Raw genomic sequence first — 19,157 nt, forward strand, 5'->3', positions numbered from 1 at the left:
GTTTATAACCAAACAGATCCAAAGCACCATTCACTTCCATTGTATTCTTTTCCCCTACTATAGAAGTGGATGGTGCTTCTGATTTGATTTGGTTACAAACATTCCTCCCAATATCTTCCTTCGTGTTTATCAGAACAAAGAAATTTATACAGGTTTGTAACAACATGAAAGTGAGTAAATAATGACAGAATTTTCATTTTTTTTGTGTGAACTATCCCTTTAGACATAATGTTGTTACAAACCTGTACAGTATAATTTTCTTTGTCCTGATGAACACAAAGGAAAATGTTTTAAGCAATGTTTGTAACTAAACAGATTAGAAGCACCATTCACTTCCATTGTATTCTTTTCCCCTACTATAGAAGTGGATGGTGCTTCTGATTTGGTTTGGTTAAAAACATCTTCCTTTGTGTTCAATAGAACCAAATAATTTATACAACTATCCCTTTAAAGTTTCGGCAGAAACTATTCAACAGGAAGTAGGGAGTACTGTGAAAAGATCTAGAATTTGTTAACTGATACAACTTGGTTTTATATTTTGCATGTAATTTAATTAATTTAATAAAATATTTAAGGTTGACTTGAGGCCATCATAACATCGAAATTCTCTTGTAATTCTAGATCCTTTGTGTTTGAACCTGGATTATCATGAACAAGCTGAGAGAAAACAGAGTTTGTTTTTCAAGGATGAATATAAAAGGGACGAATGAACAGTTATCTCTGTTTTCAGGCCAGGAATAAATGGGCGGGGTCCCCGTTTTTAAGATAAGAGTCATGGTTCACAGTGTTGTAATGCCTTTAGACTGTTCAAAGTACTTCTCTGAATGTGAAGATGGTTATTCAAGTCTATGAACCTGTATGTATATACCATACAGCTGTGAATGGGTGGTTTCCTTGTTTCTGAGATAAGACAGTCATGCCTCAGAGTGTTGTAATGTCTTCAAAATACTTCTCTGAATGTGAAAACAGTTATTCAAGTCTATGTGTGCTATACAGCTATACTTAACAGTTTTATATAACTTTGACTTTCACAGTTTTATACTGAGCCAATAATAGGCCTGCAATGTGAGGCATGAGGCAATGACCACCACTGCGCATTTTATAAGGCCATTTTGTGTCTGGAGTTTCTGTGAGTAACATATTTTGTAACATGACACCATTGTGTGGTTGCAAACATTCAGTAAATACATAAATGGAAACCTCAGTCTCTATAGTGACACATAAACATATCCAAAGTAACCTAAAGCTGATGTCAACAATTGCAACATGGACACGCAGGGTTTGTCAAATACATTTATATTTAATCTTCATGCAGGGACGCCCTTTTGGGGAACACCCTACATTGACTCAAACATTCCATTCAAATTAAAAGAGGAAATTAACCGGGGTGCTTTTAAAACCTCACCAAGCTTCATTTCTCTTAACTATTAATAATCATATACATGGTTACTGTAGCAATAGCACTTATTTTATAGACCTGTTATAAAGCACACAATCTACATGAATATCTGTAGTTATTGCAATATGCACAGGACACAAGTCAGCCAAAGGCAGACAGGCAGGACAATGCAACATTAGTCATAAAACAAGAACTGGGCTAGACCACGCAATGAATATGAACAATGACAGGGTTTAATAGGCTGGGTTAATTAAGATAATGAGACACAGGTGAGAGTGATTAAAGATCCATGCAAAGGATTATGGGAAATGTAGTGCAGAAGATCTGGGAAGAAAAACCTCTGGTGCCAACGGTGATCGTGACAACAATTTCAATATTTACTCAGATCCTGGCTTTTTAAACAAACTATGTGACATTCATACAAAAAAAAAAAAACAAGAACGGCATGTGGTCTCTTTAGAAACAATAAGAAATAATATTGAAATTCCTCAGAAGAAATCTTTTCCTGAAGGGAAGGAAACACCCAGCTGATGTCAAATTTGTTACTGGTCATGCATACTGTACTTCTGACACTGTTTTGGCTAGATATTTAGAAATATGTTCCCAAAATGTGCAGTATGCAACAGACTACAGGGGAATCTGTTTTTCCACAAAGCAATGCACTTGTTTTGACCAGCATGAATCAACTCCCTTATGAAAATTAGCCATGTATATTAGTGGTAAAGTTTTTTTTTCTGATTACTATTAGCAAAATTATTATTAATTATTAATAATTATTATTAAAGGTAATTATTATTAAAGGTAAAAAACTACATAGTGTTGCTTTAAAGTTACAATATTGTACATCTGCAACAGTTTAAAAGGGTTTGGTCATCTTTGACTGTTTTTAATAACTTTTGACACAGGACCCTTACGAAAAAGAATTATACTTCAAGTCCATAAGTAATGTTAAGTATACTTTAGTAATTGTACTACTTGAATACCACTTGGGACTAAAATGGCCCACTTTTTAGTTTATAAAAGTATACTTCTAAGTGTACCATAAGTGTAAAAGCAGTTAACTGTAGTGCACAACAATTCCACAATTATGTTTTTTATTTGAACTGCAAATGAACTCATGACTATACTAGTAGTTTACTACTGTTATTCTTGTAGTAAATGATTAGTTTGTAAAAGTACACCGATGTTTACTCTTACTAAACTACTATTTTAAAAGTTTTATACTGCAATTGTACTCATAGCCAACAAGTAGTAGACTTCAAGTGTACATGCAAGTGTTCTGCTAGTGTACTTTTATGTAAACTAGTAGGTATACTTGCAAGTGCTCTTTTACTATACTTTTACTCTAAAATCTATTCCACCCTAAAGTTTGTTACTAAAGTATATGAACTTGAACAGGTAAGTTTATAAGACAGAATGTAATATTATGGAGAAAAAAAAACTATATTTATTAGGCCACTCAATCAAAAGTGTAAAAAAACTAAAAGCCAAGTATATGTCAGTAAAAAAAGTACAGGCCAAATATACTAAGACATTTCTGTCAGTATAGGTCAAGTATACTTCACTGCAGTTTTAAGTATATTTCTGAGATGACCTAAAGTACATTTTAGAGAAGTAAACTGAAAGTATACTTTCTTAGTTTAAGTGTACTCAGTCATAGCAAACTTGAATAAACTTATTTTCGTAAGGGGACGCAGATACGTCGTAGGCTTTTGCGTTCAAACTATTTTTCAATTTTTGTTCAAACAAAAGAACAGGAATGTAAAATTGCTTTGTATTTTGAGTCTATCAATTTGCATTATAGAATATTTAGATTAGTGCCCTTTCACTTTTGCCCATGGATATAATGATATAAAAAGAGTCGGAAGCATTTAGCATACCTGTTTAAAAAAGTCATCAGCTAAAAGTTTGGTGGAGCACGCGAGAGTAGCCTAATCTATTTCGAACACTGCAACGTGCAGCGTTTTTAAAGGGAGGAGGTTTCATTTGGACAGGAGGAGGGAGACACCATGAAGCTGTTGTGTATTTCTGACATGAACGACGACACACCGCGATATCTCAGTGCTACATCTGTTTCTTAAACATTTTATTGTTTGCTTTAGTAAATGTAATATGGGAAATACAATTTTTCGTACAGAAATTTATTATTTTCTCGCAATGCGCTCAGTATCCTAACTGTCGGTTCATATATACAACTTCAAGACAAGCATTTATATTGGAAAAATTAAAATATATTTAACAAACGATGACAAACGCGAAGACTTGGCTGTTGCTTCTGTTATATGGGCTCGTCTCCATGGTGAAAGGTAGGCTAAAGTACATTGTTTATCAACCGAGCACCATAAACTTTTCAGCTTTAGATAAAACCAGTAAAATAAGTTACCATGAGCAAATGTTTCTTAAATGCTTTATGGTCTAAAGTCAACGTGTAAATTCATGGAAGTTTTACATATTTTACAAACTTTACGATAACTTACCCGTCAAAAGCACCTGTCACCATGTCTTATTGTTGAAATATAACTTCGTAAAATGTAATTATAACTAGAATCTTATATTTAAGCTTTTTGAAGCACAAATTGTAGTATACTGTACTTTAGTATTTAGGCTACTGTATGTGACGTAGCCTACACTTTAGTACGTTTATAAAATTGCAAGTACATTATAATATAATATTATTTAGTGCTAACTATAGTAAATTGATATACTGTAGTAAATAGACTACTGAATAAAATCACTTCAGTATACATTTTACTACAATAAATGCTGTATCATACTACAAATCACTTTTTGGGATTATATTGTCATTCTCAAAACGTTCTTAACAGTTTTATAGGAGTTTTATAAGCTATCCCTTCATTATGGAAATAAATGTTTTCTAAACGATAAATATATGTTCCATTTGATATTGGGTTATAAAAGAGGAGTGTATAATGACTATGTATCTGTGGTAGGTTTAGCGGATTGTCCATCGCCTGGTCTGAACACCACCTATCTCTTGTCTGAGCAGTCCTTACTGCAGAACAGCTTCCCAGATCATTCCAAAGCTGTCCTGCAATGTGCCAATGGATACATTTATGAGGCAGGGTCGACTTCAATCCTCTGCACGGATGGGAAATGGAGTGAAGTGGAATTGAAATGCAAAAGTAAAGTCATTAAGTCATCTGTCATAATACTAATCATGCTTAATAGTTCACCCTTAGGTGAAAATTTGAATAATTTACTCATCCCTATGTTGTTCTAAAACAAAATGATGCAAAATAATACATTTATCTTATTTCCATGTTGGCATAAGTGCCTTTATTGTCATTTCTACCATACAACAGTGAAACAGCCAATGTTCATACCGGTTTGGTTTAAAAGGGTGAACAAGATTAAATGATGACATCATTTTCATGTCTGGGTGAACTATATCTGTGTGTGCCCTTTTCCAGAAAAAGACTGTGGGGAACCCAAGGCTTCACCTCATATGACTTACAAGACTCCGGATGGAACGTTGTTTGGCGCATATGCAAAACCCACATGTGAGAAGGGGTAAGAACTTTTGTGTCCACTGTGGTCCATATTTTCCTATTCGTATATTTCCTATAACAGTCAGGTTTTACTTATATTATGTTTTTTAAGATATCGCCTACAAGGATCAAGCTACAGGCAGTGTCTTGTACACGGCTGGACCGGAAGGCCAAAATGTTTACGTAAGTCGTTTTTTTTTTTACCAGATACACTGTCAGAAAAATGGTCAATGTACCTCAGCTGTCACTGGGGCACATATATTGACCATTTTTTCCTAACAGTGTACTTAGTGCAACTTTAACAAATCACAAGAACACCATTGATACCATCAGCAGTGGTAACTTTACAAATGGCTGATTTTTCTTTGTGTCACTATGTTTTTTGTAGTGATCACTTGCGAGCAGCTTGCTGAAATTGAACATGGAAAGATACTCACACAACTGGATCAGATTTTATTGGACCAAGTCATTGAATTTTCATGTGATGCTGGCTATGTCCTTGTTGGAGAAAAAAGCATTACATGTGATGAATATGGGGAATACAGTTCACCACCACCAACATGTAAAGGTATGAAAAGTACGTTTTGTCTTTTTCCAGATTTACTTTCTCTAAATCCTCTCATTGATCCCAGAAAATTGCAGTTAAAATCAATTACAGGATTATACTTACATAAGATGTCACATCCTGATGAAAATGACTAGCAGTTTGAATGAATCAAAATCAAACGATTTCAGGAAAAATCCCTGCACACATTATCTGTGTTTTTTCCGGAATGTCTGGTATAAACGGCTTATTGTAAAGACAGTTGCTTATATATTTCCACACATGGGCATCTGAACCATTATATCTGGGCGGGACAACACCCACCCACTTTTTAAGACCACTGATAATGGTCATTTTAGTTACAGCCTTGTCTTCCACGCAGCTGCTTCCTCAAATCCGCAACACTTGGCTCATTTAGAGTCAGTGTTTTACTACTTTTGCCAACTGCACTCCTGTGACACTTTTAGGCTATAAAAGCAATTGTTTAATTAAAAGCCATGAAAATTTCAAGAGCTGACCAAAATACCTACTCCAGTAAATGTTTTAGACCATAGACTGTAAAAAAAATGGAAGACACGACGTCGCCTCCTTCCATTGTACTGAATTGAAGTAAAAAATGTCCGACCATGGTCGCCACCATGTTATGTAAAAACATCAGTTTGGACACAAGGCAAATGCCCAGAAGGAATCGTCCATGCCACCCGAGGGGCAACCTTCCGATCTCTCTGATGAAATCAATACGAAGTGACTCAAACTGCAATTCATCGACTGTCCGCTTAAGGCTGGCTCGAAAATGGAGTCAATTCCCATAGACCTCCATGTTAAAACTGCCATCTTTGGAGCAGAAATAAATACAGTATGTTTACAGCCTGGTACAAAAAGTGTTTTTGGTCTATATGCCTAATTTTGCCCTTCATGACAACTGGGCGTGGCCACTTGAGTGACAGGTGAATTGCCACTGCTGTCACGAGAATCAAGCTAGACGGGCGTGGTTTGAGCAACCAGCCAGCTCAGCTTCACCCATGTCCCGCCTCTTTACCCATTTTCGGTTATCCGTGAGTGATTCACGGTGATGTGTACGTCCATATTTTTTTAGTCAATGGTTCAACCACACAAATCATAACGACACGTCCCGTTTCTATAGCATCAAATTACTAGCTAAAATGAAACTTATCACAAAAATGAACAATTGAACATATATCCAATTTTATTGGAAGTGTAAATAATTTTCTTTTGCATTGAGAGGGTGGGGTTTATAACTTGTACTGCAGTCAGCCACCAAGGGGCAATCAAAGACCCAGCGGCTTCACTTTTTAAGACGTATGAGGCACACCCGTTTTCGCCCCACCCACATTTTTTTTGCAACGCCCAAGTCAGCTATGACTGCAACAATTAAAGGAATAGTCCATTTTCTTAAAAGAAAAATCCAGATAATTTACTCACCACCATGTCATCCAAAATGTTGATGTCTTTCTTTGTTCAGTCGAGAAGAAATTATGTTTTTTTAGGAAAACATTGCAGGGTTTTTTCTCATTTTAATGGACTTTAATAGACACCAACATTTAATACTTAACTCAACACTTTTTTCAACGGAGTTTCAAAGGACTCTAAACGATCCCAAACGAGGCATAAGGGTCTTATCTAGTGAAACGGTTGTCATTTTTGACAAGAAAAATACAAAATATGCTCTTTTAAACCACAACTTTTCGTCTAGATCCGGGCGTGATGCGTCAGCGTGACCCCACGCAATACGTCATGACGTCAAGAGGTCACAGAGGAAGAATGCGAAACTCCGCCCCAGTGTTTACAAGTGTGTTGAAAGAGGACCGTTCCTACTAGGGATGCTAAACAATTAATCGCGATTAATCGTTAGCAGAATAAAAGTTTTTGTTTACATCACATATGTGTGTAAACTGTGTATAATAAATATGTATATATATATAAATATGAACACATTCATGTATAATTTTAAGAATTTTTTTTATATATTAAGTATTTATATATAATATAAATTATACATAAATATACAAATGTATAAACACATGTAAACATTTCTAAAACAAATACATGCATGTGTGTACATTTATTTATACAAATTTATTATACACAGTTCACACACATATATGATGTAAACAAAAACTTTTATTCTGCTAACGATTAATCGCGATTAATTGTTAAGCATCCCTAGTTCCTACGTTGTTGTATGTCAACTGATACTAATTAATGTCTTTGTGTCAGTTTATTGTTTGCAATGGTCCGCAAATGTGCGTTTTATATATGTAACACGTGACCTTCCTAAGTCACTACGCATTTACGTTAGGTCACGCTGGACCGGACCTAGACGAAAAGTTGTGGTTTAAAAGAGCATATTTTTTATTTTTCTTGTCAAAAATGACAATCGTTTCGCTAGATAAGACCCTTATGCCTCGTTTGGGATCGTTTATAGTCCTTTGAAACTCAGTTGAAAAAAAACTGTTAAGTGTCGAGTTAAGTATTAAATGTTGGGCTCTATTAAAGTCCATTAAAATGAAAAAAAAAAAATCCTGCAATGTTTTCCTCAAAAAACATAATTTCTTCTGGACTGAACAAAGAAAGACATCAACATTTTGGATGACATGGTGGTGAGTAAATTACCTGGATTTTTCTTTTAAGAAAATGGAATATTCCTTTAATGAGTGACAGGTGGATTACCCTGTCCACAATATACTGTAGAGTGTTTTCACCTACGTCACAGTTTGGACAGTTACCCAGATGCGCGGCCATGTTGGAGATACTCAGATGTAAACAACAGCATGGATAAAGTAGTATTCAAGAAGTTGTCCTACTAATTGATGATGTCGACTCGAAACCACAGAAAAGGCTTGTGGAAGATGCTAAATCATACAGAGAAGGACTCAGTAAGCAGGAAAGGGCGCAATATTTAAAAAAAATAAAGTTATTAGGCGGTAAATATCCGTATGAGCTGGCTCTTTGGTCGTGGACTGAGAATGTTGACAACATTTGTGTTTGTTCTTCCCATTTCTTAATATCTTAACTAACTTTGTAGTGTAATAGTATGCACTTTTACAATACGGTGCTGTTTGTAAAATACTAACTTGGCTAAAAATCCGATTCTTATCTAATTTCATAATCTACTGTAATAGTACAAGATTTACACGTTTTGTAAAATGTTACTTCTATTAGTTATTTCTTAAGTGGCCTTACATTCACCATGTATGGATAAGAAATACAACTTATGGGTTGGGAAGAACGAACACGAATGTTTTTCCATTCTTGCCCTGGAAATCCTGGTTCAGTTTGGCCAAACACAAGCGCCTTCTTTCCTCTGACAGTTTTTTTTTTTTGCACTCTTCTTCCTGGTTTGTTATAACTTTTGGCAGTCTGTAGTACTCCAAATGTTTTTTCTCGGTCCGACCGATTAGTACAGCCCAAAACATGACCATTTTTAGCAGCAAAAATGTGCGAGGTCCATTTGGTTCAATTGCATTGTTTACGCTCAGTATCGCCAATATGGCCGACTTCCGTATTGATGCTGTGAAAACCCTCTATAGGCTTTGGTCTATAAAGGAGTGGTTTATTGCATACTGTATAGATGGTTGAATAGTATAATCTATAGAGAGAGTTTGTCCCAATACACAACTGAGTTTCATACAACCTTGTGCTGCAATAAAGAATCAGAGACCACAACTTTGAAAGCCCAGAAAGGCAGTAAAGATATCATTAAGTACCCCAATTAACGACTTGCATTGGATGGACTAATGAGGCATTTGTGCATATTTATATGTATGGCTGATGCTGGACGCAGTTGTTTAATGCATCGGAGACTATATCTTAATTTGTGTTTCAAAGATAAACAAAGGTTTATATGTTTGGAATGAAATGAGGGTAACTCAAATTTTCATTTTGCGGTGAACCTATCCTTTAAGATTAAAAGATTTGACTTAATATTAGTTTGTTAATGTATTTGGACACAGTTATGCAGATGTTATGTTGTGGAAAAACATAATCTATTAATATTTACGCATTTGCTTTTATCCAAATTTCCCTGGGAATGAAACCCACAACCTTTACACTGCTATAACAATGCTCTACCAATTGAGGTGCGATATCACTGTATGTCATGTTGTACACACACAGTCCACTACATGAGAGAAAACTGAACGGAAATGCGTGGGCAAATTCAGACACTAATGTAAATATTGTCTCTTGGAGTGGGCTGTGGAGCCGTCACATAAACTGAAATGTGTCATGCATTATCAAGGTGTTTCATACAGGCGTGATTCAATCCTCTCCTGTCCTGTACTGTAAAACAATTAAAGAGTCACACCTACTGTATTAATAAAAATATTTCACCATGTGATGCAGCTGATATGTAACAGGCTGGTACTGATGTTTTACCAGTTCTCCATATAGGGGACAGGAGGCAGTTTTCGACACAGTGTATTGTTCTGCTATTGTTTGGTTTCTTATTGATCAGTTTATTTGTGGTCTGCTTTTCTTTGAGCTTTTAGGTGACCTCCCACCACAAGCCTTCTCGTTCAGCAGGTCTTTCGTGTCTTTTGTGATCCTTGACTTTCCGTTGAGCTGCTTTTAATGTTTTGTTTATATGTTGGTTTTATTATTTAGTCTGTGCCGCTGTGATCACTGAATAACAAAACAGTTTCCAGTATACAACCTACGGATACCACACTTCGGGCTAATTTTTCAGAGATGTGTGTAGTGGTTGTGACAGGCAGCTGGTGGATCATTAGTTTGTTTATGGGGAAAGTGATGTATCAAACTGTGGCACGACCAGAGAGCAGAGGAAGATTATCAGCTGTCTGAGAGAGAGCTGATAAAACACAGTTGCTTGCGGCTTGTACTGGAAGAAAATTATACACTGTAAAAAAATCCAACTTCAAAATAGTTTTTTCAACAAAGATAATTAAGTAAATTAAAAAAAAAATTTTGTTAAAGGGGGTCAATTTATTTTTTGTGTTTACTGAATGAAATAAGCATAATCATCCAGCTAACAGATATTATTTTGTTGACTAGACTTAGATATGCAAGTGTGTGTTAAACTTTTTTACCCAACTTGCCAAACTGAGTAATCTGAACAAACAATAAAAAACAATGGTCTGAATGCTTCCCAGCATGCATTGCTACATGTTCACATCTTTGGTTAATATTTATTAAAAAAAGATGACTTTATTAAGGTTTGCTGGCTTCCGTATTTTCCGACTATAAGTCGCTCCGGAGAATAAGTCGCATCAGTCAAAAATGCGTTTTGAAGAGGAAAAAACACTGGACTATATGAGTTTATTTAGAAAATGGATTCACAAAATCCAAGCTGAAGAACAGATATTTAATCTGGAAAGGCAAGTTATTCAACTAAAAACAGCAGGTTTAATAGGTGTCCGTACATGTTAATGTAAAATTACCATTTATTCAAGTGTTGGGGGTAACACAGTACAAGTAACCTGCATTATGTATTAATATGACTTTTCTGAAGTAACGAGTAAAGTAACGTATTACTTTTTAAATGTACACCTTAATATTTGAGTTATTTTTTCAAAAAAGTAATGTAAGTTTTTATCGGCATGTAGTGGTGAGATTGTGAATTTGCAAAAGACCTAAAGACGCTACGGTAGCTACCACAGGACAAAAAACTGTTGTAGTCTAATGCTGGGTACACACCAAAAGATAATCGGGCTGATTTTGGGCCGATTTCCCCCTTCTGACAATCCTAGCTATGTCCTGATTATCTTGATGGTTCTACAGATTATTTTATCAGATTTCCCTTGGTGTGAGGTGTGTTAGGAGTGTCCGAACCTAATCCAATAACCAATAACCCAATATGTAGAAAAGTGTGCATATTGGTTAAAATAGTAAGATAAAAAATTGTGAAACACGTCATGCATTTTAAAAGAAAACAGCCTTATCTATTGTAAAAAAAAATGTAAAAGGTTTGGCATCTTACGCCTCCACTTGACTACTTAAATTACTAGAATGCCAAGCATTCTGATATTTGCCACATGTCTTGATAGACCCCTTGATGTGGTTTCAGTACTTTATTGTTGTACTGAATGGGTTTACTGCTATAAACTTTATTACTGGATTGAAAAATAATAATTTCACGTGCTTTCTTGATTTTAACCAAGTGTCCTTTTCTTTCCTAGCTATTAATTGTACAGTTCCAGAAGTTATGTCTGGTATCCAGATTGAAGGAAGCCCCCCTTACCCCTATAAAAGCCAAGCCACATTTAAATGCTTGTCGGGTTACAGCATGAACGGTTCACACACTGTGGTGTGTGAAGAGAAAGGCTGGTCTGCTTTTCCGGTCTGCGTTAAAGGTATATCTAATCTTTCTTACTTTTCCAGATGTAAAGTGTTTTGATTCAGAATACTAGAGATAGACAGGCCTAGAGAGAACCTGGCACTTTTAAGCATTTCCTGCAGTGATTTAGAAGAAAATGTTAATCGATGTAATTAAAATAGTGAAAATATTTAATACCCAAACATGGATGTGGAATGCGCAGAAGTGTATAAATGATGGACATTCCAGTGCTTTGGAAATCTGTGGACCGTTTTGCCAAGTTTTGCCTCAACTGTTTAGATGTAAAACATTATATACGAGAAATCAAAGGGGGAGGATAACGTACTAAACTTTTGTTTTTCGACAGACATCAATGTACACACAACAGCAAGCATTACTAGCATACCCACAAACACAACAATTTTGTCTGGTAAGTGTTTGTCCACCAAATATTGTTTATGGAAACTGTCATGGTTAAACTTTAAAGGATGTTTAATTTTATTGCAGGAAGTCAAGAGGAAAAGCGTATTGCTTATCCAAGTGAGTAATCTTTAATGATACATGTCGTGTTTTGAATGACATTTCATTGTATTTCCTCCTCATTAGAATTCAAGTGGTTGTTTCCCATGCAACATATGTCACCATTTAATTGGCACGGTTGGTTATATGAGTATATGAGTAATGCATCACTGTTTAATCTTAATCTAAATTAGACCAATCCCTTTACTGAGGGTCACCACACAGCTAATGAGTATTTACTTCCTTAAATAAGGACACCCGGAAAACACGCCTGAATGTTCCTGTCGAGCATTTATTTAAAAAAACGCTGACTTTAAGAGAATTGTCCGTCCCTTGGCTGCAATAACAGCTTTCATTCATATAAATGACGTCAGGTACTAATGCCGTTCAATGGGGTCAGGGTCTAGACTTTGTGCAGACCTGTCAACATCTTCCACACCCATCTGTGAACATTTCAGGGGCAATGAGGCATAAACAGTGATTCATCTGTTGCAACAAAGTTTTTAAATGGGACATTCCCCTTTTCTTTTCCATGTTTAAGTGCTATAATTGGGTCCCCAGTGCTTCTATCAACCTAGAAATGAGACAAAGAACAACCCAGTAGCTTAGTTTTGGTAAACCATTCTCTGCAAGCATGAAAAAAAATTGTCATTGACATTTGACTCCCCTTGTGATGTCAGAAGGGGATAATACCACCCCTTAATCTGCACTATCCAAATAATTGACAGCAAACTTTAGATTTAATTTCATCAAACCACCATCATGCCGATCAGTGTTTGCATTTCATCAGCTCATTTGCATTTTAAAGGACACACCCAAAAATGTACTCTGGGGACACCAAAGATTTATTTGACATGTTAATAAAAGTTTTGTGAAAATACCACTGTATGCCATAGCGATACAAATCATGTAATGAAAATTATACATCTTCTGTATGATAACAAATATAATAACTGTTCCTCTAGGTAGTGTCATTATCATTGTGGTTTGCTTCGTGTTAGCTGTCATTATTTTAAGTAAGTATATTCAATAAGGATAAAATCTGGATGTTGAAGCTATGATCTCCAAGTGTTGTTGTTATAATTAAATAATATCTTCTTACTTTCCACTGTACAGTATGTGGTATTATATATGTATTCTGTCAAAACAAACATAAAGGGTAAGCAAAGCTCTCATTCTGTATTTTGACTTTAAAATCTGACTTTAACTTCATGTTGGCTTTAGTGGGCATGGCAAACTGTGACTTGCTTTAGATCTGCTTTCATAGACAATGCATTGACTTGTTTTCTCTTGCATGATTGGTCATACTGTATGGCTTGTCTTTGCTGTTTGCTTAATAAATAACGCTAGCTGTCATTGTGCTGTAGCATGAACTAACTTTCGAAATTATCTATTCTGTTTATATTATATACTATGTTAGACAAAAAAAATAAAGGAAATGTAAGGACTTAAAGCCATTTTGGCAGTAACACTTTATTTGACAGTGTCCTTGTTACTGATATGTGAACTTGTCTGTGAAATCCAGGCTATAGTCTCATAATGTAATGATGAGATGAGGTGCATCATATTTTGATTTCAATCATTGATATAGATTTCAATCTCATGAATTTACTCAAGTCAGTATTAAGATACTAAGGTTATTATGTCGTATGAGTTTATGTAAAAAAAAACTGTAAATCACAAAAATGACTTTAGCTGGGTTTTAAATACAGTACAGTATCATGTTCTTGTCCTTCATCAAGTATACCAGTACTTAAATAAATACACAGTAACATGAACGCAAGTAAAACAAAGTGTGACTGCCTTTTGGCTATAATTGGCCACCCTTGCTATTTCCCAGCATGCTTACCAGGTTACTAACAGAAAACCACCTCAAGGATGTAGGGGTGGCACGGTCCACAAAACCCTCGGTTCGGTTCGTATCACGGTTCTATGGTCACGGTTCACGGTTCAGTACGGTTCTTGTTGTTATTTTTTCTTTACATTTTTAACACTCCAGAAATGTTTTATCTTATTAATGTATTAATTATCCATTATTTAGGATACAGTATTAAAAAAAAAAAGTTATATCATGTAATCATGCACAAACTGAATTTGACTTTAAGCACATTATTGGGACCATTTCTGAGGAAAGCCAGGTGAGATTTTGATAGAGGAAGAGGGAAGACATTGATGATTTCAACATGCTTTTCATTTATTTGGCAAAAAAGAGAATGTGTATTCCCATCTACATGAACTTTATGTGCATTTTTAGCACACAAAGATAACTTGCATTTATTAAAATGCCAACTTCAGTGTAGCTCTTAGGTTTATAACTGTGAGGCTGCTTTAATACTAAGAGTATATGTGGACGAGAGAGAAACATAACGTTTGCACCTGTAATATTTAAATCTCTTTAAGTCTCTTTTGTCCACTTTTGACCACTTCTGTCCTGATTACTTTGAGGGGAAATTTCTGAAATAAGATCGCGCAACTTTCACACGCTAGCAAAATGAAACTATGCGGAAATCAGCCGCTTTAATTGTATCAATGAAAGGCTAAAAATAGCGCTGAATACGAAAAGACGTAAAACTTTCAGTACCTCAGATTAGACAAATGGTTGTAGAGAAGGCGATCTCCTGTCGCTGGCGCATCCTCCAACTGCGGGCAGACTTCCCTTTCTCTCCCACTTGCCATTTCTACACGTAACATAACCTGCAGTACTTATACTCCAAACCAGTCACCTCTTCTTTCGCGCGAAAGGGAAACACGCTATCTGAGGTCACATACAGGGCATGAGACTACATTGCGCATGCCATGAACCGTTGAACCGTGCGGTACACACGCGCTCCGAACCGAGACAAGCGAACCGAACGGTTCGGATTTTTTTCATGGACCGTGCCACCCCTACAAGGATGATCTAGGTGGCTAATTGTTACTGGTTTGCCCTTTAAAAACGTTTTACAGTACATCTGGGCACATAATCAGCTGCGGTATGATTGAAAAGAATGGAAAGCATGGTGCTGCTTTAAAAACGACAGGAATGATTTAAAGGAATAGTTCACCAAAAAATGAAAAATCTGTCATAATTTGCTCACCCACTGTTGTTCTGTACCTGTATGAGTTTTTATTCTGTTAAAGAAAATAAAATAATTTGATAAATCATGCTAGATTTCTATACTATTTTTTCCTACTTCGGATGTCAATGGGTGCGGTCAACTGGGTGTGCTTACCACCAAAATATCTTATTTTGTATTGAGCAAAAGAAAGAAACTCATGCAGTTTATAACCGGTAATACCGAGCCCCTAAGGTGACATTGGAGTAAAAAAATCTAAAGATAGGTTTCATGTGCTCACGTGAACTTTCAGGTGCTCACGCGAAACCTTCATGTGCAGAATTTTTTTTAAAGTTTAGTTTTGCGGGCTCACGTGAAACTATTGTGTGCGCATGTGAAACTATCGCGCGAGCACGTGAAACTATCGTGTTTAGTTTTGCATGCTCACGTAAAACAGTTCCACGTGCGCACACGAAACTAAACTCAAAAGTTTCACGTGTGCACGCAAAACTACAACCCTGTCTCACGGCAAGTCGTTTTATAGTAACGAAAATTTGGATTAATTTATTTGTTTTTGATGAACCGAATTTCTGCTGTTTTTCGTGTCTCTGGAGACTAATGTCTCTTTCGTCCTTCCCAGCACGAATTTCTATCAATGGCTGATTGTGTCTGTGGCATGACTTTCTTTATTGTGTCATTTTATATTTTGTTTTTTTATCGTTGTTTTCTATTTTTGATCATTGTCGCTTGGATTAGAATCACTTCCTAACCCAAACCCCAACTCTAACCGCAACTCCAGGTGAGAATAGTTTTAAAAGCGGACGAAAAACATGTAGAAACCAATGCATAAAATTACATCTTAACGCAAACTCGCCTGGAGTTGCGGTAAGAGTTGGGGTTTGGGTTAGGAAGTCGCAGAAAGTGATTCTAACCCAAGCGACAATGATTTAAAAATTGTAAAGAACGATGAGAAAACAAAATATAAAATGACGCGATAAAGAAAGTCTTGGCACAGACACGAACAGCCATTGATAGAAATTCGTGCTGGGAAGGACGAAATAGACATTCGTCTCCGGAGACACGAAAAACAGCAGAATTTTGTGTCATCAAACACGAATAAATCAATCAAAATTTTCATTACTATAACACGACTTGCCGTGAGACTGTGTTGGAAACTAAGCTCAATAGTTTCACGTGCGCATGTGAAACTAAACTTTATTTAATTTTTGCTCCATGTCCCCTTAGGGGCTCCGTACTACCAGGGTGAGAAAATGACAGAATTTACATTTTAAGGTGAACTATCCCTTAAATGCAAAGCTAATTCTAATAACATGCAAACAGCACAAATTGTGGCACGAATCGACTATTAACAAAATAATTTTAACATCAAAATTGAATTATAATAACTTTATCTCCTTATTTTTTATAATGCTGCGTAGTTCATACAATACCGGTGAAGAACGCAGGACAAAAGGAGAATTATTACTTAGTCAAAGTAAACTCAAGGTATCTGCCAGTAAGAGTTCTTTATTGTATAGTCAAAGTCCTCAAATGACTTCATCTCAGATAAATGTGTTCTGGCATTAGTTGCAACTTCTTTAATTTTCTTAGTTATTCTTACTTTGTTCTTCTTATTTGATCACATCAGGCAGCCGTTTGATTGTTTTTGTGTTTTTCCTCAGAATTTTCAACTATAGGGCAAACAGTCGGACTGCCCCCCTGGATTAGGATGCATCTGTTCCTACAAGTGGATATGCACAGTGTTAACTCTTAATGTAGTTTTTAAACTATCTATTATTTATTTAAAATATTGTACTTTCTATATGTTGAAATATATTCTATATGATCAAATAAATGATGATTACATTTTCTCCAAAAAGTTGAAATTGTTCAAATATTTTAGGTATTACCAAGTGAAGTAATTTTTAACCTTTTATTTTTCACCTAAAGTTTTTATTTATTTTTCTTATGTAGAGCTTTCACTTTTTACAGTAAAATTGCTAAAACACTATATTTTTATATTTTTTATTAAAGTTTTATACCCTTCAATGTTCATGGATGTGTTTCTTTTCCATCGTGACTAAGTCTGAACTCTCATTTCCATTTCCAGCCTCCTCCCAAAGTATCTCTGTTTCAGTGTATTACTGAAAAGTTTCCTCATAAAATGTGAATTTAGTGAGACAAAGATATTAAACTACACCACAGCATTGTATTTGCTATGAATAACTCAGAATGAGAAAACATTTGTTATAGTTATTACACACCGTTTATCCCTCCTGAAAGTCCTGCTGTTTTTGACGTCAGCAGGCATTAAGGTTACCAGGACAATAGCAGAGTAAGTTGCAGCTATTCAAGCCAAGTAATGAATCACACTGACTTCTCTACAGTCACCCAAGACCAACCACATGGAAAAATCCTAAGAAACAACTTGTATGTTTACATTATCTTAAAAAATGAGAATAGCACTTGGCCATGCAAGGCTTGTTGCCACATTGGTTGTTATGCGGTGGTTAAAAGTATTCTGGGTGGTTTTTGGCATGTTATGTGGTTGCTAGGTGGTTACTTAGTAGCGTAAGTCAAAGAAGTCCCCCTCTAGATTACCAGGATCAACATTTAAGCACTTGGCAGACACTTTATTTCAAACTGTGTTATTTATACATTTCACGTGCTTACACTCTTAACAATTAAAGTGCTTCACAATAGAACCATTTTTGGGTGGATAGTTCAATAAAGACCCTTTAAAGGTGCATTGCGTAACTTTTAAAAGGATTCTTGACAGAAATGCAATATAATCTAAATAAATAGATCTGTTGTGTATAAAAACCTTACAAAATGAACGGTATTGTTTTTATTACCTTAGAATGAACCGTTTTTATCTACATACACCGCGTGTCCTCATACAAAGAAGTCGCGTCATGTTTTTACAGTATCCCTAAATGGACAAACTGTTCTTTAGAGCATGTTTTGTCACCGTGTTGTCTCAGACGATGACATGTTTGTCCTGTGGCGGATACTGTATGCGTTTTAAAAGGAAGGGGTGAGCTTTGGATTGAACCATTGATTGCAATTCACAATCTCACCACTAGATGCAGCTAAAAATTTACACACTAGTCCTTTAAAGGGACACTCCACTTTTGTTAAAAATATGCTAATTTCCAGGTACCCTAGAGTTAAACATTAAATTTTCACTATTTTGGAATCCATTCAGTTGATCTCCGGGTCTAGCGCTAGCACTTTTAGCATAGCTTAGCATAATCCACTGAATCTGATTAGACCATTAGCATTGAGCTAAAAACAACTATTTTTCCTATTTAAATGATATTACACAGATCCTGCTATTGGACTATTTTCGGGCACTGCGTAATATCCTTGCGCCTGCTGCAGCTATGTTACGGCAGCAAAGTCCTTGATTATTACGCCAGAATGAGAGTAGAGTTCATAGCCATATGCCTAGAAAATCGCAACTTTTAATTTTCCGTCAGTCTTAGTACACAATGTAACTACAGAAGAGTCAAGTTTTAAATGCTGTATAAACATATTGAAACTCTTTGGTTATTTTTAGCGTGATGCTAATGGTCTAATCAGATTCAATGGATTATGCTAAGCTATGCTAAAAGTGTTAGCGCCAGACCCGGAGATCGGCTGAATGGATTCCAAAACGGTAAAAATCAAATGTTTAACTTTAGGGGAGCTGGAAAATGAGCATATTTTCAAAAAAAGAAAATGTATTTCTGTTTTTACAAATGGTTCTTTGTAGTGGATAAAGATTCTTTTGATTGTTAAAAGGTATAAAATAAATGTTTCATTTTCAAGCACCTTTATTTTTAAGAGCATATCTAAGAATCAAACCCAGGAT

General features: G+C 35.7%; 1 protein-coding gene across 2 annotated transcripts; it reads left to right on the top strand.

Annotated features, from left to right (window-relative positions):
* The first annotated feature begins 3,375 nt into the window (after nucleotides 1-3,375).
* On the top strand, nucleotides 3,376-17,354 carry LOC135770070 (membrane cofactor protein). Of its 2 annotated transcripts, none has more exons than XM_065279715.2 (12): nucleotides 3,376-3,705; nucleotides 4,351-4,542; nucleotides 4,831-4,930; nucleotides 5,021-5,091; nucleotides 5,297-5,485; nucleotides 11,611-11,784; nucleotides 12,115-12,177; nucleotides 12,255-12,287; nucleotides 13,232-13,282; nucleotides 13,383-13,425; nucleotides 16,741-16,807; nucleotides 16,984-17,354. In XM_065279715.2, exons 1-12 carry the CDS (start codon nucleotides 3,645-3,647, stop codon nucleotides 16,996-16,998), a joined length of 1,059 nt encoding a protein of 352 aa, XP_065135787.2. In that variant the 5' UTR covers nucleotides 3,376-3,644; the 3' UTR covers nucleotides 16,999-17,354. The 2 variants fall into 2 exon arrangements, with proteins under 2 accessions (XP_065135787.2, XP_073671358.1); XM_073815257.1 differs by having other exon boundaries at nucleotides 3,378-3,705; nucleotides 5,297-5,476.
* Nucleotides 17,355-19,157: the final 1,803 nt, after the last annotated feature.

Source organism: Paramisgurnus dabryanus, chromosome 7, assembly GCF_030506205.2.
Source record: "Paramisgurnus dabryanus chromosome 7, PD_genome_1.1, whole genome shotgun sequence".
In the NCBI taxonomy this organism is placed as follows: Eukaryota; Metazoa; Chordata; class Actinopteri; order Cypriniformes; family Cobitidae; genus Paramisgurnus; species Paramisgurnus dabryanus.